Source organism: Ranitomeya imitator, chromosome 1 (assembly GCF_032444005.1).
Source record: "Ranitomeya imitator isolate aRanImi1 chromosome 1, aRanImi1.pri, whole genome shotgun sequence".
NCBI lineage: Eukaryota > Metazoa > Chordata > Amphibia > Anura > Dendrobatidae > Ranitomeya > Ranitomeya imitator.
The window spans coordinates 29,867,173-29,893,136 of record NC_091282.1 but is presented as its reverse complement, the minus strand read 5'-3'; the positions used below and the strand labels follow the sequence as shown (position 1 = coordinate 29,893,136).

The 25,964-nt window shown below is 43.1% G+C and overlaps 1 protein-coding gene across 2 annotated transcripts in view; it reads right to left on the bottom strand.

Annotated features, from left to right (window-relative positions):
• The window catches only part of DAB2 (DAB adaptor protein 2), a 123,004-nt gene that overhangs the window by 3,216 nt on the left and 93,824 nt on the right, over window positions 1-25,964 (bottom strand). The window contains exons 10-14 of one of the 2 annotated variants that reach the window (XM_069745916.1): window positions 18,400-19,080; window positions 11,725-11,896; window positions 9,892-10,530; window positions 4,364-4,476; window positions 2,850-2,940 (exon numbers count right to left, since the gene is read on the bottom strand). In XM_069745916.1, coding sequence (XP_069602017.1) covers window positions 2,872-2,940; window positions 4,364-4,476; window positions 9,892-10,530; window positions 11,725-11,896; window positions 18,400-19,080 — 1,674 coding nt within the window. In that variant the 3' untranslated portion in view covers window positions 2,850-2,871. The remainder of the gene's footprint in view (window positions 1-2,849; window positions 2,941-4,363; window positions 4,477-9,891; window positions 10,531-11,724; window positions 11,897-18,399; window positions 19,081-25,964) is intronic. The other variant, XM_069745917.1, reaches the window with a different exon arrangement.

The following is a 25,964-nucleotide window of genomic DNA, read 5'->3' as shown; positions in this document are numbered from 1 at the left end:
TCCAACATCACTGAAGGAGAACTTACTCACCTCCTTTCCAAATCACACTTCACCACCTGTGCACTCGACCCCATCCCCTCCCACCTGCTCCTCAACCTCACTAACACGTTCATTCCAGCCCTAACCCATCTCTTCAACCTATCGCTATCTTCTGGTACCTTCACCTCTGCCTTCAAACATGCCACCATCACACCCATCCTCAAAAAAACAACCCTTGACCCAACTGCTATGCCCAGCTACCGCCCCATATCACTGCTCCCGTTGGCTTCCAAACTCCTTGAGCAGCATGTCCATGCTCAACTTTCCTCCCACCTCTCATCTAACTCTCTCCTTGACAACCTCCAATCTGGCTTCCGCCCCCCACCACTCCACCGAAACTGCCCTGACCAAAATTACTAATGACTTACAGCCAAAGCTAACAGACAGTTCTCCATCCTCCTCCTTCTTGACCTGTCCACTGCCTTCAACACAGTCGATCACTGCCTACTGCTACAGATTCTTTCTTCCCTTGGCATCAAAGACCTCGCCCTGTCCTGGATCGCCTCATACCTTTCCGACTGCACATTTAGCGTTTCCCACTCCCACACCACCTCCTTATCCCGCCCTCTCTCTGTTGGAGTCCCACAGGGCTCTGTCCTAGGGCCCCTACTTTTTTCCATCTATACCCTTGGCCTAGGACAATTCATAAAGTCCCATGGCTTCCAATACCACTTGTATGCGGACGACACTCAGATCTACCTCCCTGGCCCAGATGTCACCTCTCTGCTGTCCAGAATCCCGGAGTGTCTATCAGCCATATCCTCCTTCTTCACCTCTCGCTTCCTAAAACTCAATGTAGACAAAACTGAACTCATCATCTTCCCTCCATCTCACGTATCCCCCCTACCTGATCTATCTATTATGGTAAACGGCATCACGCTCTCTCCCACACGTGAAATCCGCTGCCTCGTAGTAACTCTCGACTCTGCCTTGTCCTTCAAACCGCATGTCCAATCTCTTGCCACCTCCTGTCGCCTCCAACTCAAAAATATTGCCAGAATCCGTCCCTTCCTCAGCCCACAATCTACCAAAACTCTTGTGCATGCCCTCATCATCTCCCGCCTCGACTACTGCAACACCCTCCTCTGTGGCCTCCCCGCTAACTGTATTGCACCTCTCCAGTCCGTCCTCAACTCTGCTGTCCGTGTAATCCACCTCTCTCCTCCCTACTCCCCTGCTTCTCCCCACTGCAAATCCCTCTACTGGCTCCCAATTCCCCAACGAATCCAGTTCAAACTACTAACACTGATCTGCAAAGCCATCCACAACCTGTCCCCTCCCTATATCTCTGAACTAATCTCCCACGATCTTCCCTCACGTAATCTCCGATCCTCCCAAGACCTCCTACTCTCCTCCACACTTATTCGTTCCTCACACAACCGCCTCCAAGATTTCTCCTGAATATCCCCGGATCTCTCGAATTCCATGCCTCAACACGTCCGACTATCCACCACCCTCGGATCCTTCAGACAGAACCTGAAAACGCATCTCTTCAAGAAAGCCAACAGCCTGCAATAACCGTTCTGCCGCCTCACCACCACCCGAGCTGCCGCCTCACCAACCACCCGAGCTGCCGCCTCACCAACCACCAGAGCTGCTGCCACCTCACCACCACCAGAGCTGCCGCCTCACCAACCACCCGAGCTGCCGCCTCACCAACCACCCGAGCTGCCGCCTCACCACCACCCGAGCTGCCGCCTCACCAACCACCCGAGCTGCCGCCTCACCAACCACCCGAGCTGCCGCCTCACCACCACCCGAGCTGCCGCCTCACCAACCACCCGAGCTGTCGCCTCTCCACCCCTGCTGCACCCCCGACCTTCCGTCTCTTCCCCATTATCCCGTAAAATGTAAGTCCGCAAGGACAGGGTCCTCTCCCCTCTGTATCGGTGTGTGATTGTTAGTTTGATTACTGTAAGTGATATCTGTAGTAATAATAACAATAATAATAATGTATAAAGTATGACAGTGTTATTTATTTGTACTGTATGGTCATATTTATAGGCAAAGAAAAACATCATATTTATGTGTACCGTATGACAGTGATATTTATTTGTACTGTATGGTCATATTATTTATATATACAGCATGACAGTGTTATTTATACTATATAGTATGGCATTTATTTGTACTGTATGGTCATATTTATGTATACTGTATTACAGTTATTTGTAATGTATGGTCATATTTATGTGTACTGTATGACAGTGATATTTATTTGTACTGTATGGTCATATTAATGTATACTGTATGACAGTTATTTGTATTGTATGGTCTTATTTATGTGTACTGTATGACAGTGATATTTATTTGTACAGTATGGACATATTTATGTACACAGTATGACAGTGTTATTTATTTGTACTATATGGTAATATTTATGTGTACTGTATTAGAATTATTTGTAGTGTATGGTCATATTATTTATGTGTACTGTATAGTAGTATTCTAAATGTATCCACCATGGCAGTATAATTTACATACATTGCATAGATAATGTATTTGCTTTCCAAAGGCTCTGGCTTTGTCTGCTGATACGTGACAATATCCAGTATATATATATATATATATATATATATATATATATATATATATATATATATACACGACATCTGCTGATTTAAGGTTTGGACATCTCGTTCACTGGGAATTCCTGACACAGTGAAAGCCTCAGCGCAGCATTCAGGGGGCTCCGGTGCTCTGTCTGTAGATGGCCGGGACCCCTATCTAGCAGGTTGGTGGGGGTCAGAGGATGACATTAGGAGGATTTAACTCCATTTTGGGGAAAAGTAGATGAATGGATTACTTACAACAGACATTAGACATATATTCCTAAGCAAATGGATTTCCAAATGGGTCCCCAAATGGATCAGAAGCCTTTATGGGATGCGCTGTGAAGGTCTACGAGAGAAAAGATTTTGTATGAAGCATAACTTGAATGGTCTCAATACTGACAGTAAAACTATAATGCCGCCCAAATAGTAAAATGACAACTACGGCTCTGATACATCTGTATTTTATCATAGATCCAGAAATAAAAAGGGAGATCAATATTAGGTTACACGCACAAGGAGATGTTCACATTGGGGCAAATTACTAATGCACAATCCTGTTTCTATATTGGCAAGTGCAGCCAAACTAGTGTATTACTGGGTTTCGCCCTTTTGGCTTCTTCAGGGGCATAAACATCACACGAAAATTTATACTGGTTTTCAGAGAAGAAAACATGGTTCTAGGATTACAGCACTGTTCCACTACTCTCTTTCTCCCGATCACATGGTCTAGCTGATTGGTGAAAACCGACCATGTGATCGGGAGAAACGGAGGACACAATTGCATAAATGTTTTTTTTTTTCCTAATAACTTGTATGAACTCACTAATACTAGGTTAGAATAGCAAAGTGTGAATTTTCAATTGAAACGATTATGGGACAAATCTTAATTTTATCTCTATATTGATTCATAACTTTCTAGCATCTTCTAAAGTGTTTTTTTTTTTTCAAGGATTATAGTTTTGATGATCTATTATTTTTCATTTTCTTACAGATGCCGGGGTTGTGTGATAGGAAAGAAGGATAAATGCTGCCATTTTCTTGGGAGTGAATGCCTAGATGCCCCAGAAGAAGCCAAAAGGGCGAAACCCTGGGTTGGACGGAATGCAGGGCACACATCACATTAACTCCTTGCTGTTTGGATTGCTATTTTTTTTTAATACAGACAGTCCTTTATTTCAAAACAACATGTAATACTCAATTCATCCTCCGGAGGCGCTGCAGGTAAATGACTCTTGTGTCTACAAGACTGGGGAGTTCCACCACTCCTCTTGGGCTAGCTGCACAAAAGCTGTTCTGTCCTGTATGCACACATGGATTTTTCCTCTCTGAACCCTGTTCACACAGGTAATATACAGATGATCAGGTTTTTAAATACATCAGATAGGGATTGCATACATTAGTTAGGACTGCTCTGATAAGGGTATACCGTGAAGATTGGTAGAGCAGCTTAGTATACATTTTTTGCAAAAAACGTATCAACCAAATACCCTGTTATTTACATCTTTTACTAGCACTTGCGGATTACTGCAAACATTTTTTCAAACTGAGTGTTTTTGGTTTTACCATTCTCTTTTGTGTCTTCAGGTAAATGACACACTTGCTGTCTGGTTATCCCAGATTACTGGAGATCGCAACGCATGGGGACAAAGTGGACAACCCCTTTAAGGATGTCAGCGGAGGTTATTATTAGAGCGTTTGCGGTCTAGAACTCCATTAACTTCGCAGTGGAATACGGATTTTGAAGGGGTAAAACGATGAAAGTTACTTACAGAGTTTTGCAGAGGAGCGCCAAATGAGCCCGATCCAAATGGGGCTTCGAACAGCCCATCCGTGGACTTGGCGACCGGCAGAGAAAGCACTCGAGGGGCTGCGTTTGGTGGTTCTAGTAAGCAAGAACATTTGGCAATAAAATATCAATAACACAGAAAGAAAGGAGAACAGAAATCATCGCACAGACATTAAAGTCATTGTATCTGCAGAATACAGGCTACAATTATAGCAGAAATAGCAACATAAAGGGTAAAGGTGTATGATAGCACCGCCAAATACAGGAGTGTCAGTAGAGTACACTGTGTGTATGGCAACATCCGCAGAATACAGTCTACACATATAGCAGCAGAATACAGACTGCAAGACAGCATCATCAGAATAAAGGCTGCATGTATAGCATACATCTATGAATGACTGGCATCGTCAGAATGCAGGCTGCATGTATAGCATACAGCTATGAGTGTCTGACATCAGCAGAATACAGGCTGCATGTATAGCATACAGCTATGAATGTCTGGCATCAGCAGAATACAGGCTGCATGTATAGCATACAGCTATGAGTGTCTGACATCAGCAGAATACAGGCTGCATGTATAGCATACAGCTATGAGTGTCTGACATCAGCAAAATACAGGCTGCATGTATAGCATACAGCTATGAATAAATGGCATCAGCAGAATACAGGCTGCATGTATAGCATACAGCTATGAATGTCTGACATCAGCAGAATACAGGCTGCATATATAGCATACAGCTATGAGTGTCTGACATCAGCAGAATACAGGCTGCATGTATAGCATACAGCTATGAATAAATGGCATCAGCAGAATACAGGCTGCATGTATAGCATACAGCTATGAATGTCTGACATCAGCAGAATACAGGCTGCATGTATAGCACACATCTATGAATGTCTGACATCAGCAGAATACAGGCTGCATGTATAGCACACAGCTATGAATGTCTGACATCAGCAGAATACAGGCTGCATATATAGCATACAGCTATGAATGTCTGACATCAGCAGAATACAGGCTGCATGTATAGCATACAGCTATGAATGCCTGGCATCAGCAGAATACAGGCTGCATGTATAGCATACAGCTATGAATGACTGGCATCAGCAGAATACAGGCTGCATATATAGCATACAGCTATGAATGTCTGACATCAGCAGAATACAGGCTGCATGTATAGCATACAGCTATGAATGTCTGACATCAGCAGAATACAGGTTGCATGTATAGCATACAGCTATGAATGACTGACATCAACAGAATACAGGCTGCATGTATAGCATACAGCTATGAATGACTGACATCAGCAGAATACAGGCTGCATGTATAGCATACAGCTATGAATGACTGGCATCAGCAGAATACAGGCTGCATGTATAGCATACAGCTATGAATGTCTGACATCAGCAGAATACAGGCTGCATGTATAGCATACAGCTATGAATGACTGGCATCAGCAGAATACAGGCTGCATGTATAGCACACAGCTATGAATGTCTGACATCAGCAGAATACAGGCTGCATGTATAGCACACATCTATGAATGTCTGACATCAGCAGAATACAGGCTGCATGTATAGCATACAGCTATGAATGTCTGACATCAGCAGAATACAGGCTGCATATATAGCACACAGCTATGAAAGTCTGACATCAGCAGAATACAGGCTGCATGTATAGCATACAGCTATGAATGTCTGGCATCAGCAGAATACAGGTTGCATGTATAGCATACAGCTATGAATGACTGGCATCAGCAGAATACAGGCTGCATGTATAGCATACATCTATGAATGTCTGACATCAGCAGAATACAGGCTGCATGTATAGCATACAGCTATGAATGTCTGGTATCAGCAGAATACAGGCTGCATGTATAGCATACAGCTATGAATGACTGACATCAGCAGAATACAGGCTGCATGTATAGCATACAGCTATGAATGTCTGACATCAGCAGAATACAGGCTGCATGTATAGCATACAGCTATGAATGTCTGGTATCAGCAGAATACAGGCTGCGTGTATAGCATACAGCTATGAATGTCTGACATCAGCAGAATACAGGCTGCGTGTATAGCATACAGCCATGAATGTCTGATATCAGCAGAATACAGGCTGCGTGTATAGCATACAGCTATGAATGTCTGGTATCAGCAGAATACAGGCTGCGTGTATAGCATACAGCTATGAATGTCTGACATCAGCAGAATACAGGCTGCGTGTATAGCATACAGCCATGAATGACTGACATCAGCAGAATACAGGCTGCATGTATAGCACACAGCTATGAATGACTGACATCAGCAGAATACAGGTTGCATATATAGCATACAGCTATGAATGACTGACATCAGCAGAATACAGGCTGCATATATAGCATACAGCTATGAATGTCTGACATCAGCAGAATACAGGCTGCATGTATAGCATACAGCTATGAATGACTGGCATCAGCAGAATACAGGCTGCATATATAGAATACAGCTATGAATGACTGGTATCAGCAGAATACAGGCTGCATATATAGCATACATCTATGAATGTCTGACATCAGCAGAATACAGGCTGCATGTATAGCACACAGCCATGAATGTCTGACATCAGCAGAATACAGGCTGCATGTATAGCACACAGCCATGAATGTCTGACATCAGCAGAATACAGGCTGCATGTATAGCACACAGCCATGAATGTCTGACATCAGCAGAATACAGGCTGCATGTATAGCATACAGCTATGAATGTCTGGTATCAGCAGAATACAGGCTGCATATATGGCATACAGCTATGAATGACTGGCATCAGCAGAATACAGGTTGCATATATAGCATACAGCTATGAATGTCTGACATCAGCAGAATACAGGCTGCATGTATAGCATACAGCTATGAATGACTGGCATCAGCAGAATACAGGCTGCATATATAGCATACAGCTATGAATGTCTGACATCAGCAGAATACAGGCTGCATGTATAGCATACAGCTATGAATGTCTGACATCAGCAGAATACAGGTTGCATATATAGCATACAGCTATGAATGTCTGACATCAGCAGAATACAGGCTGCATGTATAGCATACAGCTATGAATGACTGGCATCAGCAGAATACAGGCTGCATGTATAGCACACAGCTATGAATGTCTGACATCAGCAGAATACAGGCTGCATATACATCCAGTAATTACAGGTAGTGTGTATGACACATCAGCAGAATATAGGTTACTTGTAGAGCAACAGAGTATAGGTTACACATATACTGTAGCAGCATGATACAGACTGTATAAAGGCAGCAACAACAGAAAATAAGTTTTGTGCGCAGTAGTATCAGCAGTATACAGGTTGCACATGCAGGATAGCAGCATCAGGAGGATATAGCCTACAAATATAGCAGCAGAATACAGACTGTGTGAAGAGCAACATCAGCGGAACTCCCACGATGATCCCCAACTCTGCTACATCTGGATTGCGTGGTGAGCAGTGACATCAGTCATCTGACCACTCACCACAAAGGCCGGAACACACTGAGCTTAGCATGAGAATGTGGCTGCCGCAGGTCACTGTAAGCTCTGTGTGAGCCGGTCTGTGAACTGCTTTAACCTTACTGATGTTACCACTCACAGCAAATAATGATATTTTTTTCTTCATATTAAATGCACTATAAAGGATAAGCTAGACAGTGCAATATTTTCTACAGAAAAAAGTTGGAAATTAATGTTACAAACGGTGTGTTTGCTTGTCTCAAGTGACAAATTTTTGCATTTCTTGTTCAACAATTTTTGCGACTGGGGAATAATAATTTTTTTTTACATATACAAAAGAAAATTCCCCACAATCCAGACCTCTGTGAGTGTCTATCTCACAAAATGTGCATGTTGGAAGAAATAATTTGTTTTTGCATTTTTGCGTATCTGCTGTAAAAGTCCAACTTGAAAGCTATACATGTCACACCTATACTCTGGCCTTCTGCAGCATTTTCTTCTCTGGAGGAACGTGCCAACTTATCATTTCATGTTTCAGTTATATCCATTTTGGGAAAGGAGCGTGAAATAAAAAATAAATAAATATATACCATATACACCATAGCTATACTGTTGTTTTCTGCCACTTTTCGCCTTCACTACGCGTAACTAACATTTCATGTTACACACTTTTTTGGCAAGAATGGGGTGGAAAAGATTGTGAAATGTTCATTAAGTTATGTTATAAGTGTTGCACAAAATGTATGGTACAAGAAAAATGTGAAAGGACGGGGGGTGTAAAAGAAAAAAAAAAAGAAAAAAAAAAAAAATATATATATATATATATACACACACACACATACACACGCTAGTAAGAATTTGGAAGCCGCTAACTGTAGCAGAAGCACAATGACCATGGCCTCCGGCCACCCAGGCAGTAGTCCTACAACAGGCCACAACTGTCCTCCTTTGCTTCTTGCAATCGTATTAGTGAGAAGGAAGAAAAGAGTGTTATGGAATATATGGCACATGATTCATCTCAGTCACAGCAGAATGATGTTACCTCTGACAACGGCACCATCAGATTAAGTGTTCTGCACAGGTCAGTTTGCCTGATCACAAATTAGTAAAAAGGGATAATATTTGGACTGCTTTGTAATTTATTTATTTATTTATTTATTTTTAAAAGAACATTTGGGTCAGGTCACTATAACATTGCAAATTAGTAAAACGGGATAATTTTTCGACTGCTTTGTAATTTTTTTTTTTTTAAAAGAACATTTGGGTCAGGTCACTATAACATTACAAATTAGTAACAAGGGATAATTTTTGGACTGCTTTGTAATTAATTTTTTTTTTTTTAAAGAATATTTGGGTCAGGTCACTAACATTACAAATTAGTAAAAAGGGATAATTTTTGGACTGCTTTGTAATTTATTTATTTATTTTAAAAAAAAGAACACTTGGGTCAGGTCACTATAACATTACAAATTAGTAAAAAGGGATAATTTTTGGACTGCCTTTTTTTTTTTTTTTTTAAAGAACATTTGGGTCAGGTCACTATAACATTACAAATTAGTAAAAAGGGATAATTTTTGGACTGCTTTGTAATTTTTTTTATTAAAAAAAAAGAACATTTGGGTCAGGTCACTATAACATTACAAATTAGTAAAAAGGGATAATTTTTGGACTGGTTTGTAAATTTTTTTTTTTTTTAAAGAACATATGGGTCAGGTCACTATAACATTCTAAAGCTGTAATTGTATTAAAAAGTCTCTAGGACTGTATCCAACCCTTTTCAAAGTGTTACACGCATCTTTTCAGGGTTTTTGGAAGCTTTGAAATACTGTGATTCACTGCAAATAAATGAACTGCTAATATATGGGAAAATGAGTCGAACATGGAGAATTTGAATTATAAAAGATTTTATCATCTCTTGTCATTCAAGCTAGAGACAAGCTAAGAAACTGCAAGTGACACATTGAGCTGCAGGGTAAGGGTAAATGCCTATGGTGTATAGAGCCTAAAAACAAAATATCAAGTTACCATTAATCTTAGAAGATAGTTGACCAATGTCAAAGTCATCGTGGTCCGCACTTTCTTGGGGAATTCCAACTTTACTGTTAAAATAATTGGAAAAAGCTCCAGAGGTGCTTATAGAGTTATTCTGCTGTTCCCCGCGCCTCGCCGGCACGGCAGGTGGCTTGGCCAACTGATAGTCTTTGAACATATCTTTTACATTCTTCCTTTCCTTCTCTCCCAATGGATCCAGAGCAGTAAAAGCATCACTTTCCTTTTTAGGCGATTCCTTCGTCGGTGCTGGTCTTGGCGGTAGTTGTGGAGGAATGTGTAAACCAGGACCTGACTGGATTAATCCCGGAGTTGAGTTGAGTAGAGTTGGCGGACTAGCTGGAAACATGTTAATTTGGAAGGGGTTGGTTGTCTGTTGGTTCCATGTTGGTACTGGCTGATTCCACATTGGGGGGTTTGGTACTGGTGGAGGAACTATAAACTGTGACGTCTGGCTCCAGGACGCCATCCCCGATGGAGCCGAGAAAACATTTGCTTGGTTGTAGCCATTTTGTGCCGCCAAAGTAGGGTTGGCAATTGTAGCTGGTGCTTGACCATAAATCAAAGGCTGCGGATTCCACTGCTGAGTCTGGGGTGAAGTCATGGGCAGAGAGCCTGAGAGAGAAAAAAATAATAATTAAAACTTTTTTTTAATTTATGTCTGCCCTCCAAAACCCACAGGAAAGGAATATGTAATACTTTATTTCTCCTGTGGTGGCACTGCAGGGAAATCCAACAGTTGCTTTCGGATTCGATCAGAGTTGATCACTGGGTGCAGTAACAAATAACTTGCGATAAAATTATTTTTAAGGGGTTATTTCTAGAACTTAGGTTTGATATTGATATATTGGGGATCGATATGTTCCAAAATAAGCTACCATCTTCCATGAATTGATCTATGTAGTTGATGGTAGGCTAAGGGGACCATTGAGAAGTTGGGGTCCACCTTAGATCTGTTAAAGTATGTTTTTGTCCAATTAACCACTGAGTAAAAAGAAAATGTATAAAACGCTTGCTCATTTTGGGCTTCGGTCCTAATATTTGACAGCTCTTTGTATGAATGTGCATATGGATCCAGCTGTCAATCACAGAAGAAGATCGCCCACTGGACTCCTAAGTCCAGAAGTCTTTAAAACGACAATCATTGGTCCTTTTTTATGATCTTTGAAGAGTGAGGTTAGCTTCTTGGTGGTGTGACCTCAGATCTTTGAATAGTGAGGTTAGCTTCTTGGTGGTGTGACCTCAGATCTTTGAAGAGTGAGGTTAGCTTCTTGGTGGTGTGACCTCAGATCTTTGAAGAGTGAGGTTAGCTTCTCACACGTCAATGACGGACGATCATGGTATGGCACCGTCATCTTGGGTCAAGCCAAGATTGGCTACCACTATCCATTAATGGACCGTCATGGTCATTGGCCGTGGTTATGTCACTCCCCGGGAAATTAATGGAAGATGAAGAGGACAGGGTGAAAGGCTTCTTCTTCATTTTCCTACGAAGGTGTTTTTCCAAAATGGCACAAATCTTGGACAACCCCTCAAAACTGTAAAGGTTGGTCATGTAAGGAAAAAAAAGATCAGTGGGTTCACCATGCTAAAAAGTATTTCCATAAAGGTCATAAATGTAAGATTTGCCAGGTCCATGAGTGGAAGGCACCCTGGTCCTACCACAAACACCAGATCCAGCCATGACACGGGCCACCAGGTCAAGTAGACCTTCTTGAGTTCATCGTGTCAACTGGATTGCATAAGGTTTCTTCGAGGTTCTCTCATATTTAACCTATGATACCTGACCACCCAACGTTCCCCACTCACCGGGACTTCCCATGGCCGGAATGGTGGACAGACCGGTTTTATTGAAAAGATCCAGAGGATTGGGCTGTACTACGCTCGGAGGAGCTGGAAGAGCTACAGGCGAGGCCGCTTCAGGATTTCCCCCGGAATTTGAAGAAAAAATATCTGACCCAAATATGTCATCAGAAGTTGGCTGTGTAAGAGAAAATTATCATATAAGGCTTTCTATAATAATCAAAAAATATAATAATCAGCACCACCCCTGCTTACAGGTTGTGTCTGGTATTGCAGCTTAATCCCATGCACTTCGGTTGGGTGGAGATGCAATACCAGAGCCAACCTATAGACAAGGTTCTAGACAGGGGACACCAACAAAAATACGGAAGGGGGACGGGGGTCCGGTAGGAAAGTATTTTTTTTTAGTATTTCCATTATAAGAAGTGGACAATTATTTTAATGGATAAATTAACTTTTTTTAAACTTTTTTTTGATATGTTGTAGCTACTGTTTTGATTGATGGGGGCCTAGATCCTGACATTTCCCCCCCAAGATCAAACGAAGGGGAGGAAGTGTCGCGCATACGTTCAAGCCACGTAGAGGCTCAATAGGGGGCACACATTGCTCTGCTGAGCTGCAATACCAGGTACAGCCACTACACAATGCAGGCGCTGTGCCCAGCAAACAGTGAAGGGATCCCCTCAATCAGTTGATCAGGAGAGAGATCCCCATTGATCTTAAGCTAAAAAATCAAAATGACCCCCGACCGACAACCGGATTTACTAACATTCTGCAATAAACAATAATACAAGGAGTAAAATGCGGAACTTACCCGTTCTACATGGACGAGGCGGCACAAAGCAACAGACGGAACATAGTTTAGTATCAAATAAATGTTAATGAAAAGGCAAAGTCTTACAGATAAAGATGCGTCCGGGGTTGTCAAAAAGCTGCTCAATGGCAAAAACTGTTCTAAAATAATAGTAAAAAAAAAAACTTACGGTATACTATTTGTCAAAACCCCGGCGGATCCGACGGGGAACACGGAAGCGTAAGTGAATATTGGTTCTTTTATTCTTTTAGAACAATTTCTGGTTTTGGACAACTTTTTTTTTTTTTTTTTTTAAACTTGGAAAATCTTTAACAGGTCCAGTGAGATTAGAGTTGTTCATTACATCAAGAAAATGTCACCATAAGTAATAACAAATAAATAATAATAAAAATATGTATATATATATATATATATATATACACACTATAATATATATATATATATATATATATATATATATATATATATATATATATATATATATATATATATATATATATATATGTGTATATTAGCCAAAAAGTTAATGATTTCATAAAAAAAATTCTAGCATACAAGAATAAAAGACTGGAGGACATTCACACAAATAAAGAATGAGAAAAAAGGGAAAAAAAACAAACAAAATCAACCACCACAACGTAGAGAGAAGAAAAAAAAATGTTGAATTGGGCCCAATTGCATTTGCGCAATCCCGTTGTTTAGTTTTTGGAATTTTTTGCTTTTTTTTTTTTTTATTTGTCCCGTTTTTTAAAGTATGCGCTCAACTGTTTATTTATTTATTTGTTTGTTTTTTTGTTTGGGTTTGGGGATTCCAGAGGTTTTTATCTGATTCATCGATTACAACTTTAAAAAAAAAAAAATTCGAAAAATTTGTGTGACATTATATATGAACATGTGACTTTTTATGCTAAAAACTTGCAAAAAAAAAGGACAAAGGAATAAAGATTTAGCGGGAAAAATTCTTGAACCATTGAATTCCACAATACAAAACAAACTAAAAAAAAAATTAAAAGTGACTTTAAAAAAATGCAAATGTTGAATTTTGACCCTAAAGCGCAAAAAAAAATCAATCAAACCAAAAACCAGACAAAAAAAGGGGGCAAATGCAATAATCGGGCGCCATAGGGTGAATTTGTATCCAAATTCGGCTCTGCTCTCTGGCGCCCCCATTAGGACTCTGTTGGCCACATGGTCACTTTCCGTGACAAGTGAAGAGTTTTAGACTTTCAAGGAGACAGAAACCTTAACGGACCCAATTATAATTGTAAAAGGGCAGATCGGGGGGGATTAGGATAGGAATATGCCCTTCAGCCTTATATTAGGGTGGTCTCCGGGTCATTACCAGTGTATTCGGGTATATCCCCAAGTGGCAAGCTGCAAAATCCTGCCCCCGGTACATGTGGATTTGCTGCAGATTTCAGTTACACTGAAAAGTGAAAAACTGCAACAAATATGAAAATGCCGATATGTGCCCACTACCATAATATGCTGTAGATTATATGTGCACAAAGGAATAGGCAAAAAAAAAAAAATTAGTATGAATTTCCGGATATTTAGGATAGAGGTAATCAAAACCAGATTGGGGAGGGTTTGACATCTGAAACCAGCACCCACAACAGAACAGCACAGCGCCATTCTCTGTGTAGTGGCCGCTCGAGGTACTGCAGGTCAGATCACATTCACTTTAATAGGAGCTGAGCTGCAGTACCGAAAACGGCCACAACACAGTGTATGGTGCTGTGCTGTTGTGGCTCTGTATAGGGTATACATCTGACCACAGTGAACCCCACAGATCGGATATTGGTGACCTATCATAAGGACAATGTCGCGGTCCTGGCTCTGGTCGGGTCAGAAAACTCCTTTATGTTGGACCATTACCATGTACATTTTTGCCTCATATGATCTCCAATTTTATGTAAAGTAAAAAAAATCTGATCACTAAATAAATAAAAAGTTCTACAATCTTTTTTTTTTACATTTTTCACCATCTCTTCTTCCTGTCAATGAATGAGAACAGTCTACAGAGACAGTAACGTTGTACATAGCCGATGCGGTTCTTAGCTGATACAATGTATCCAGTGCGAACAATGTTCTGTGAGCGAAACATCCCGGACTCCAAACTGATACATTGTAACAATCCAGCAGAGAACTGTGCAGCTACTGATGATGTGTTTCGCTCACAGAGCATTGTCTGCACTGGATACATTGTATCAGTCTGGAGTCACAGAGCATTGTCTGCACTGAATACATTGTATCAGTCTGGAGTCACAGAGCATTGTCTGCACTGGATACATTGTATCAGTCTGGAGTCACAGAGCATTGTCCGCACTGGATACATTGTATCAGTCTGGAGTTACAGAGCATTGTCCGCACTGAATACATTGTATCAGTCTGGAGTTACAGAGCATTGTCTGCACTGGATACATTGTATCAGTCTGGAGTCACAGAGCATTGTCTGCACTGGATACATTGTATCAGTCTGGGGTCACAGAGCATTGTCTGCACTGGATACATTGTATCAGTCTGGAGTCACAGAGCATTTTCTGCACTGGATACATTGTATCAGTCTGGAGTCACAGAGCATTGTCTGCACTGGATACAATGTATCAGTCTGGAGTCACAGAGCATTGTCTGCACTGGATACATTGTATCAGTCTGGAGTCACAGAGCATTTTCTGCACTGGATACATTGTATCAGTCTGGAGTCACAGAGCATTGTCTGCACTGGATACATTGTATCAGTCTGGAGTCACAGAGCATTGTCCGCACTGGATACATTGTATCAGTCTGGAGTGACAGAGCATTGTCTGTACTGGATACATTGTATCAGTCTGGAGTCACAGAGCATTGTCTGCACTGGATACATTGTATCAGTCTGGAGTCACAAAGCATTGTCTGCACTGGATACATTGTATCAGTCTGGAGTCACAGAGCATTGTCCGCACTGGATACATTGTATCAGTCTGGAGTCACAGAGCATTGTCCGCACTGGATACATTGTATCAGTCTGGAGTCACAGAGCATTGTCTGCATTGGATACATTGTATCAGTCTGGAGTCACAGAGCATTGTCCGCACTGGATACATTGTATCAGTCTGGAGTCACGGAGCATTGTCTGCACTGGATACATTGTATCAGTCTGGAGTCACAGAGCATTGTCTGTACTGGATACATTGTATCAGTCTGGAGTCACGGAGCATTGTCTGCACTGGATACATTGTATCAGTCTGGGGTCACAGAGCATTGTCTACACTGGATACATTGTATCAGTCTGGAGTCACAGAGCATTGTCTGCACTGGATACATTGTATCAGTCTGGAGTCACAGAGCATTGTCTGCACTGGATACATTGTATCAGTCTGGAGTCACAGAGCATTGTCTGCACTGGATACATTGTATCAGTCTGGAGTCACAGAGCATTGTCCGTACTGGATACATTGTATCAGTCTGGAGTCACAGAGCATTGTCTGCACTGAATACATTGTATCAGTCTGAGGTCACACAGCATTGTCTGCACTGGATACATTGTATCAGTCTGAGGTCACACAGCATTGTCTGCACTGGATACATTGTATCAGTCTGGGGTCACAGAGCATTGTCTGCACTGAATACATTGTATCAGTCTGGAGTCACAGAGCATTGTCTGCACTGGATACATTGTATCAGTCTGTAGTCACAGAGCATTGTCTGTAATGGATACATTGTATCAGTCTGGAGTCACAGAGCATTGTCTGCACTGGATACATTGTATCAGTCTGGGGTCACAGAGCATTGTCTGCACTGGATACATTGTATCAGTCTGGAGTCACAGAGCATTGTCTGCACTGGATACATTGTATCAGTCTGGAGTCACAGAGCATTGTCTGCACTGGATACATTGTATCAGTCTGGAGTCACAGAGCATTGTCTGCACTGGATACATTGTATCAGTCTGGAGTCACAGAGCATTGTCTGCACTGAATACATTGTATCAGTCTGGAGTCACAGAGCATTGTCTGCACTGGATACATTGTATCAGTCTGGAGTCACAGAGCATTGTCTGTACTGGATACATTGTATCAGTCTGGAGTTACAGAACATTGTCTGCACTGGATACATTGTATCAGTCTGGAGTCACAGAGCATTGTCTGCACTGGATACATTGTATCAGTCTGGAGTCACAGAGCATTGTCTGCACTGGATACATTGTATCAGTCTGGAGTCACAGACCATTGTCCGCACTGGATACATTGTATCAGTCTGGAGTCACAGAGCATTGTCTGCACTGGATACATTGTATCAGTCTGGAGTCACAGAGCATTGTCTGCACTGAATACATTGTATCAGTCTGGAGTCACAGAGCATTGTCTGCACTGGATACATTGTATCAGTCTGGAGTCACAGAGCATTGTCTGTACTGGATACATTGTATCAGTCTGGAGTCACAGAGCATTGTCTGCATTGGATACATTGTATCAGTCTGGAGTCACAGAGCATTGTCCGCACTGGATACATTGTATCAGTCTGGAGTCACGGAGCATTGTCTGCACTGGATACATTGTATCAGTCTGGAGTCACAGAGCATTGTCTGTACTGGATACATTGTATCAGTCTGGAGTCACGGAGCATTGTCTGCACTGGATACATTGTATCAGTCTGGGGTCACAGAGCATTGTCTACACTGGATACATTGTATCAGTCTGGAGTCACAGAGCATTGTCTGCACTGGATACATTGTATCAGTCTGGAGTCACAGAGCATTGTCTGCACTGGATACATTGTATCAGTCTGGAGTCACAGAGCATTGTCTGCACTGGATACATTGTATCAGTCTGGAGTCACAGAGCATTGTCCGTACTGGATACATTGTATCAGTCTGGAGTCACAGAGCATTGTCTGCACTGAATACATTGTATCAGTCTGAGGTCACACAGCATTGTCTGCACTGGATACATTGTATCAGTCTGAGGTCACACAGCATTGTCTGCACTGGATACATTGTATCAGTCTGGGGTCACAGAGCATTGTCTGCACTGAATACATTGTATCAGTCTGGAGTCACAGAGCATTGTCTGCACTGGATACATTGTATCAGTCTGTAGTCACAGAGCATTGTCTGTAATGGATACATTGTATCAGTCTGGAGTCACAGAGCATTGTCTGCACTGGATACATTGTATCAGTCTGGGGTCACAGAGCATTGTCTGCACTGGATACATTGTATCAGTCTGGAGTCACAGAGCATTGTCTGCACTGGATACATTGTATCAGTCTGGAGTCACAGAGCATTGTCTGCACTGGATACATTGTATCAGTCTGGAGTCACAGAGCATTGTCTGCACTGGATACATTGTATCAGTCTGGAGTCACAGAGCATTGTCTGCACTGAATACATTGTATCAGTCTGGAGTCACAGAGCATTGTCTGCACTGGATACATTGTATCAGTCTGGAGTCACAGAGCATTGTCTGTACTGGATACATTGTATCAGTCTGGAGTTACAGAACATTGTCTGCACTGGATACATTGTATCAGTCTGGAGTCACAGAGCATTGTCTGCACTGGATACATTGTATCAGTCTGGAGTCACAGAGCATTGTCTGCACTGGATACATTGTATCAGTCTGGAGTCACAGACCATTGTCCGCACTGGATACATTGTATCAGCTGATATCAGCATTAGATATATACAGTATTATTGCCTCTGTAGAGTGTTCTCATTCACTAACAGTAGATATCTTAAAAATGGTGAGAAATTGAAAAGAAAGTTGCAGAATTTTAGACCAAGATTAGACTTCAAACCTGTGAATCTTTACATAACCCGCTCGGCTCTGCTAGATCTGTACATTACTCCTGCATTTCATTGCTTGGACAGACATAGTAATCACCTTGACGCTTCTCCTTCCTCTTCCGTGTTTGGCGCTCTGCGGCGGGGGGCTAATAGTTATAGGGTCTGCGGGATGCGGACTGCCATTGTCCTTCTTGTGGCCGCTGCTCCCCTCCGAGTTCCTTCGTGATCCGTTTTGCACGTCCCCTCCATGGGACGGGGATTCTATGAAGGGGTCAGGCTGGGACCTGCCCGCAGATCTACAGTGACCGTGTCCTACCGCACCGTTGTGAGTCCTCGTCGCCGGCCCTGACTGGCTAGCTTTAAAGGGCCACTGGTCTGACTTGGCTTCTTGTTTACCAGATTGGCCCGAAATTTGGTCAAACTGCTGTCCAAACTCAATGTCGTCAGCGAGGGCGCCGTTAGCGTCGGGGCCGTTCCTGACGCGTTCCGCCTTATGATTGACAGATTTGGAAGAATCAACTGAAGAAGAGACAGAGACTGATTGATTTTTAGCTGCAAATGGGTCGTCGCAGAATGGATCTGGATTAGGCGCGGGGAAGAAGCTGAGGTCGGAAGCGAATGGGTTGTCAGGCGAGAAGGGTGATTGCGCTTTGGGATGCGGAATAGAAGAGGAGGAGGAGTGGAGAAAGCCATTGGAGGTGAAAGGATTTCCTTTGACACAGTTCTGATTGGTGTCGATTTCAGTGTTTAAATCCACTAACAGGATGTCATTACTTTCCTGGTGACACGAAGAGAAATGAGAGGTTAGGAAACCAAGCGTGCAAATCACAGAAATCATCACAACGGCGGCAAGAAAGCGAAAAAAGCAGAAGGCGGACACCGACAATCAAAGCTTACCATGTGTGAACGCGCCCTAAAGAAAAAGAGAGGCCTCTGTCTGCTGCAACGTTTCTAGTTTAACCCTTGGAAATTTTCGTTTTCGCCATTTTTTTCTTTTCACGTTTCCATATTCATTCTCAGAACTTTTCTATTTTTAACCTAAACTTTTTTTTTGTTGTTTTTTTTCTAAGCATATATTCATTTATATTAAAGTTTCATTAAGGGTTAAATGCAGAAAAAAAAAAAAAAACAATAGCTCTAAATTATTTTTAGTCGCAACCAAAAACAATGGACACATTGTACTGTATGGATTGTGATGACTAACGTGTTTGTTTACCGGTTTGTCAGGTTTGTTTACAAAAATGTATCATCTTTAGTAAATAGATAAGAAAGTTAAGGGAGTCTGCAAAAAGTCACATAGAGGGATTGTAGGTTTCAGAATCCTTTTACTGCGCGCACCGCACACTGTCAGGATCCTACGATGCCGGCGGCAAGAGCGAGCTGTTACGGTACCGCAAGAATGTGCTTTGGATACTTCTGGACCAATCCGACTAGACTGGAGAGAATTGGGAGAGGAAAGCACGGCTAGTCGGTATGTGACCACATGTATGAAAATCACCGCCTGCTCTCGCCAGCACTGGAGAATCCTGACAGCGTGCACTGCACTCATTGCAAGGATTCAGAAATGTGTCTGCAGACTTTACCAGAAGACCGGATAACCTCTTTAAATTGCCGGTAGTTGTTTTTTTTTTATATATGGATTTATTTGTCTAGACCAGTACATTATGACTGTGATTTAAAAAAAAAAGTTTTTGACAAGACAAGTGAGCCTGTGGCTCACTGTTAGTGTTTCTGCCTTTTCTACCACCGTTCCTGAGTATGAGTCCTAAAAAGACAAACTAATAGGAAGTCAAAAAATAATAATATAAAGCATCCAATGAGTACAGTCAGATGCCGGAAAAGGTCTGGACAAGAATCTACACATTGAGGCGAGGAAAACCTCACGTACTAGTCAATGTTCGTCTCTGGCACAATTTGATATAAAAAAAAAGAAAAAAAAAAGTGGTTGTACTCACTGTCCCCAGGTCCAATAGTGAGTCTTCACCACTGCTCCCGATGTCTGGCATTGGCTGAGTGGGCAGCCAATTAGTGAACAGAGAGTTCCGACAGAGCAGCTGATTGGCTACTGCACCGCACACTCTGGGAGCAGCAGCAAAGACTCATCGGCGGACCAGGCAAAGGTGAGTACAGGACAGTTTTTTAATATATATATATCAAACTTTGCCCGTTGATGAACAATAACTGAAAAGGGACAATCTCTTTAATCCTCAGGACAGTTAAAGATGGCGGATGTTGCTACAATGTATCAGTTTGGAGTCCGGAATGTTTCGCTCACAGAGCACTGGATACATTGTATCAGCTGAGGGCAGGACTAGCTATGTACAGGGTCACTGACTCTGTAGAGTGTTCTCGTTCAGTGACAGCAAGCAGAGATATAACTGAAGTGCAAGGTCTATTAAAGTTGTAAAACTTTTCATCAGCAGAATCGTTCCCCTTTAGTAACAATATGCCCACTGATCTCTGAACACGGGGATCTGTGCTCGCTTCCTGCTCGCTTGTGCAATAAGTGGACTTTGGTTATTATTGCTGACTTTCCCATAAATGACACAGACAGCTGTTAATCAATGAAAGTTCCTGGTTACATTTTAAAAAGATAGTTTGTGAACATTTTGGCATAAGCTGCTATCTCAGGGCTAAATCTGGCTAAAGATGAACCAGACAAGTCCAAGATTAACACATGTGTGTGCAGGTCACGGGTCAAAATACGACAAGAAAGGTTTACAATGCAAATCACTATTTTATCAATAGCCAATAATTGTTCTGTTACTAATGTACGGTGTCATCAATCTGCATTTCAGTGAATCCTCATCTTTTTCCATCATAAGGTCCAAAATTCTGTGCTGATTAAATTACTAATATATGTTTTTAGCAGTCGGTGCTTCGTACTCCAGATATAAAGCTCCAATTTCCCTGTGTAGACAGAGATATTACAAAATACAATTCTGCCAGTCTGCAGCCACCACTAGGGGGAGCTCCCTGTATACAGAGATACATGATAAGATTCTGACTGCAGCCACCACTAGGGGGAGCTCCCTGTATACAGAGATACATGATAAGATCCTGTCTGCAGTCACCACTAGGGGGAGCTCCCTGTATGCAGAGATACATGATAAGATTCTGACTGCAGCCACCACTAGGGGGAGCTCCCTGTATACAGAGATACATGATAAGATCCTGTCTGCAGTCACCACTAGGGGGAGCTCCCTGTATGCAGAGATACATGATAAGATCCTGTCTGCAGTCACCACTAGGGGGAGCTCTCTGTATACAAAGGTACATGATAAGATCCTATCTGCAGTCACCACTAGGGGGAGCTCCCTGTATACAGAGATACATGATAAGATTCTGACTGCAGCCACCACTAGGGGGAGCTCCCTGTATGCAGAGATACATGATAAGATCCTGTCTGCAGTCACCACTAGGGGGAGCTCTCTGTATACAGAGGTACATGATAAGATCCTATCTGCAGTCACCACTAGGGGGAGCTCCCTGTATACAGAGATACATGATAAGATCCTGTCTGCAGCCACCACTAGGGGGAGCTCCCTGTATACAGAGATACATGATAAGATCCTGTCTGCAGTCACCACTAGGGGGAGCTCCCTGTATACAGAGATACATGATAAGATCCTGTCTGCAGTCACCACTAGGGGGAGCTCCCTGTATACATAGATACATGATAAGATCCTGTCTGCAGTCACCACTAGGGGGAGCTCCCTGTATACAGAGATACATGATGAGATCCTGTCTGCAGTCACCACTAGGGGGAGCTCCCTGTATACAGAGATACATGATAAGATCCTGTCTGCAGTCACCACTAGGGGGAGCTCCCTGTATACATAGATACATGATAAGATCCTGTCTGCAGTCACCACTAGGGGGAGCTCCCTGTATACAGAGATACATGATGAGATCCTGTCTGCAGTCACCACTAGGGGGAGCTCCCTGTATACAGAGATACATGATAAGATCCTGTCTGCAGTCACCACTAGGGGGAGCTCCCTGTATACATAGATACATGATAAGATCCTGTCTGCAGTCACCACTAGGGGGAGCTCCCTGTATACAGAGATACATGATAAGATCCTGTCTGCAGTCACCACTAGGGGGAGCTCCCTGTATACAGAGATACATGATAAGATCCTGTCTGCAGCCACCACTAGGGGGAGCTCCCTGTATACAGAGATACATGATAAGATCCTGTCTGCAGCCACCACTAGGGGGCGCTCCCTGTATACAGAGATACATGATAAGATTCTGTCTGCAGCCACCACTAGGGGGAGCTCCCTGTATACAGAGATACATGATAAGATCCTGTCTGCAGTCACTACTAGGGAGAGCTCCCTGTATACAGAGATACATGATAAGATCCTGTCTGCAGTCACCACTAGGGGGAGCTCCCTGTATACAGAGATACATGATAAGATCATGTCTGCAGCCATCACTAGGGGGAGCTCCCTGTATACAGAGATACATGATAAGATCCTGTCTGCAGCCACCACTAGGGGGCGCTCCCTGTATACAGAGATACATGATAAGATTCTGTCTGCAGCCACCACTAGGGGGAGCTCCCTGTATACAGAGATACATGATAAGATCCTGTCTGCAGTCACTACTAGGGAGAGCTCCCTGTATACAGAGATACATGATAAGATCCTGTCTGCAGTCACCACTAGGGGGAGCTCCCTGTATACAGAGATACATGATAAGATCATGTCTGCAGCCACCACTAGGGGGAGCTCCCTGTATACAGAGATACATGATAAGATCCTGTCTGCAGCCACCACTAGGGGGAACTCCCTGTATACAGAGATACATGATAAGATCCTGTCTGCAGTCACCACTAGGGGGAGCTCCCTGTATACAGAGATACATGATAAGATCCTGTCTGCAGCCACCACTAGGGGGAGCTCCCTGTATACAGAGATACATGATAAGATTCTGACTGCAGCCACCACTAGGGGGAGCTCCCTGTATACAGATACATGATAAGATTCTGTCTGCAACCACCATTAGGAGGAGCTCCCTGTATGCACAGATACATGATAAGATTCTGTCTGCAACCACCACTAGGAGGAGCTCCCTGTATACATAGATACATGATAAGATCCTGTCTGCAGTCACCACTAGGGGGAGCTCTCTGTATACAGAGGTACATGATAAGATCCTATCTGCAGTCACCACTAGGGGGAACTCCCTGTATACAGAGATACATGATAAGATCCTGTCTGCAGCCACCACTAGGGGGAGCTCCCTGTATACAGAGATACATGATAAGATCCTGTCTGCAGTTACCACTAGGGGGAGCTCCCTGTATACATAGATACATGATAAGATCCTGTCTGCAGTCACCACTAGGGGGAGCTCCCTGTATACATAGATACATGATAAGATCCTGTCTGCAGTCACCACTAGGGGGAGCTCCCTGTATACAGAGATACATGATAAGATCCTGTCTGCAGTCACCACTAGGGGGAGCTCCCTGTATACAGAGATACATGATAAGATCCTGTCTGCAGCCACCACTAGGGGGCGCTCCCTGTATACAGAGATACATGATAAGATTCTGTCTGCAGCCACCACTAGGGGGAGCTCCCTGTATACAGAGATACATGATAAGATCCTGTCTGCAGTCACCACTAGGGAGAGCTCCCTGTATACAGAGATACATGATAAGATCCTGTCTGCAGTCACCACTAGGGGGAGCTCCCTGTATACAGAAATACATGATAAGATCATGTCTGCAGCCACCACTAGGGGGAGCTCCCTGTATACAGAGATACATGATAAGGTCCTGTCTGCAGCCACCACTAGGGGGAACTCCCTGTATACAGAGATACATGATAAGATCCTGTCTGTAGCCACCACTAGGGGGAGCTCCCTGTATACAGAGATACATGATAAGATCCTGTCTGCAGTCACCACTAGGGGGAGCTCCCTGTATACAGAGATACATGATAAGATCCTGTCTGCAGCCACCACTAGGGGGAGCTCCCTGTATACAGAGATACATGATAAGATTCTGACTGCAGCCACCACTAGGGGGAGCTCCCTGTATACAGATACATGATAAGATTCTGTCTGCAACCACCACTAGGAGGAGCTCCCTGTATGCAGAGATACATGATAAGATTCTGTCTGCAACCACCACTAGGAGGAGATCCCTGTATACATAGATACATGATAAGATCCTGTCTGCAGTCACCACTAGGGGGAGCTCTCTGTATACAGAGGTACATGATAAGATCCTATCTGCAGTCACCACTAGGGGGAGCTCCCTGTATACAGAGATACATGATAAGATCCTGTCTGCAGCCACCACTAGGGGGAGCTCCCTGTATACAGAGATACATGATAAGATCCTGTCTGCAGTCACCACTAGGGGGAGCTCCCTGTATACAGAGATACATGATAACATCCTGTCAGCAGTCACCACTAGGGGGAGCTCCCTGTATACATAGATACATGATAAGATCCTGTCTGCAGTCACCACTAGGGGGAGCTCCCTGTATACATAGATACATGATAAGATCCTGTCTGCAGTCACCACTAGGGGGAGCTCCCTGTATACAGAGATACATGATAAGATCCTGTCTGCAGTCACCACTAGGGGGAGCTCCCTGTATACAGAGATACATGATAAGATCCTGTCTGCAGCCACCACTAGGGGGCGCTCCCTGTATACAGAGATACATGATAAGATTCTGTCTGCAGCCACCACTAGGGGGAGCTCCCTGTATACAGAGATACATGATAAGATCCTGTCTGCAGTCACCACTAGGGAGAGCTCCCTGTATACAGAGATACATGATAAGATCCTGTCTGCAGTCACCACTAGGGGGAGCTCCCTGTATACAGAGATACATGATAAGATCATGTCTGCAGCCACCACTAGGGGGAGCTCCCTGTATACAGAGATACATGATAAGGTCCTGTCTGCAGCCACCACTAGGGGGAACTCCCTGTATACAGAGATACATGATAAGATCCTGTCTGTAGCCACCACTAGGGGGAGCTCCCTGTATACAGAGATACATGATAAGATCCTGTCTGCAGTCACCACTAGGGGGAGCTCCCTGTATACAGAGATACATGATAAGATCCTGTCTGCAGCCACCACTAGGGGGAGCTCCCTGTATACAGAGATACATGATAAGATTCTGACTGCAGCCACCACTAGGGGGAGCTCCCTGTATACAGATACATGATAAGATTCTGTCTGCAACCACCACTAGGAGGAGCTCCCTGTATGCAGAGATACATGATAAGATTCTGTCTGCAACCACCAATAGGAGGAGCTCCCTGTATACATAGATACATGATAAGATTCTGTCTGCAACCACCACTAGGAGGAGCTCCCTGCATACAGAGATACATGATAAGATCCTGTCTGCAGTCACCACTAGGGGGAGCTCCCTGTATACAGAGATACATGATAAGATCCTGTCTGCAGCCACCACTAGGGGGCGCTCCCTGTATACAGAGATACATGATAAGATTCTGTCTGCAGCCACCACTAGGGGGAGCTCCCTGTATACAGAGATACATGATAAGATCCTGTCTGCAGTCACCACTAGGGAGAGCTCCCTGTATACAGAGATACATGATAAGATCCTGTCTGCAGTCACCACTAGGGGGAGCTCCCTGTATACAGAGATACAT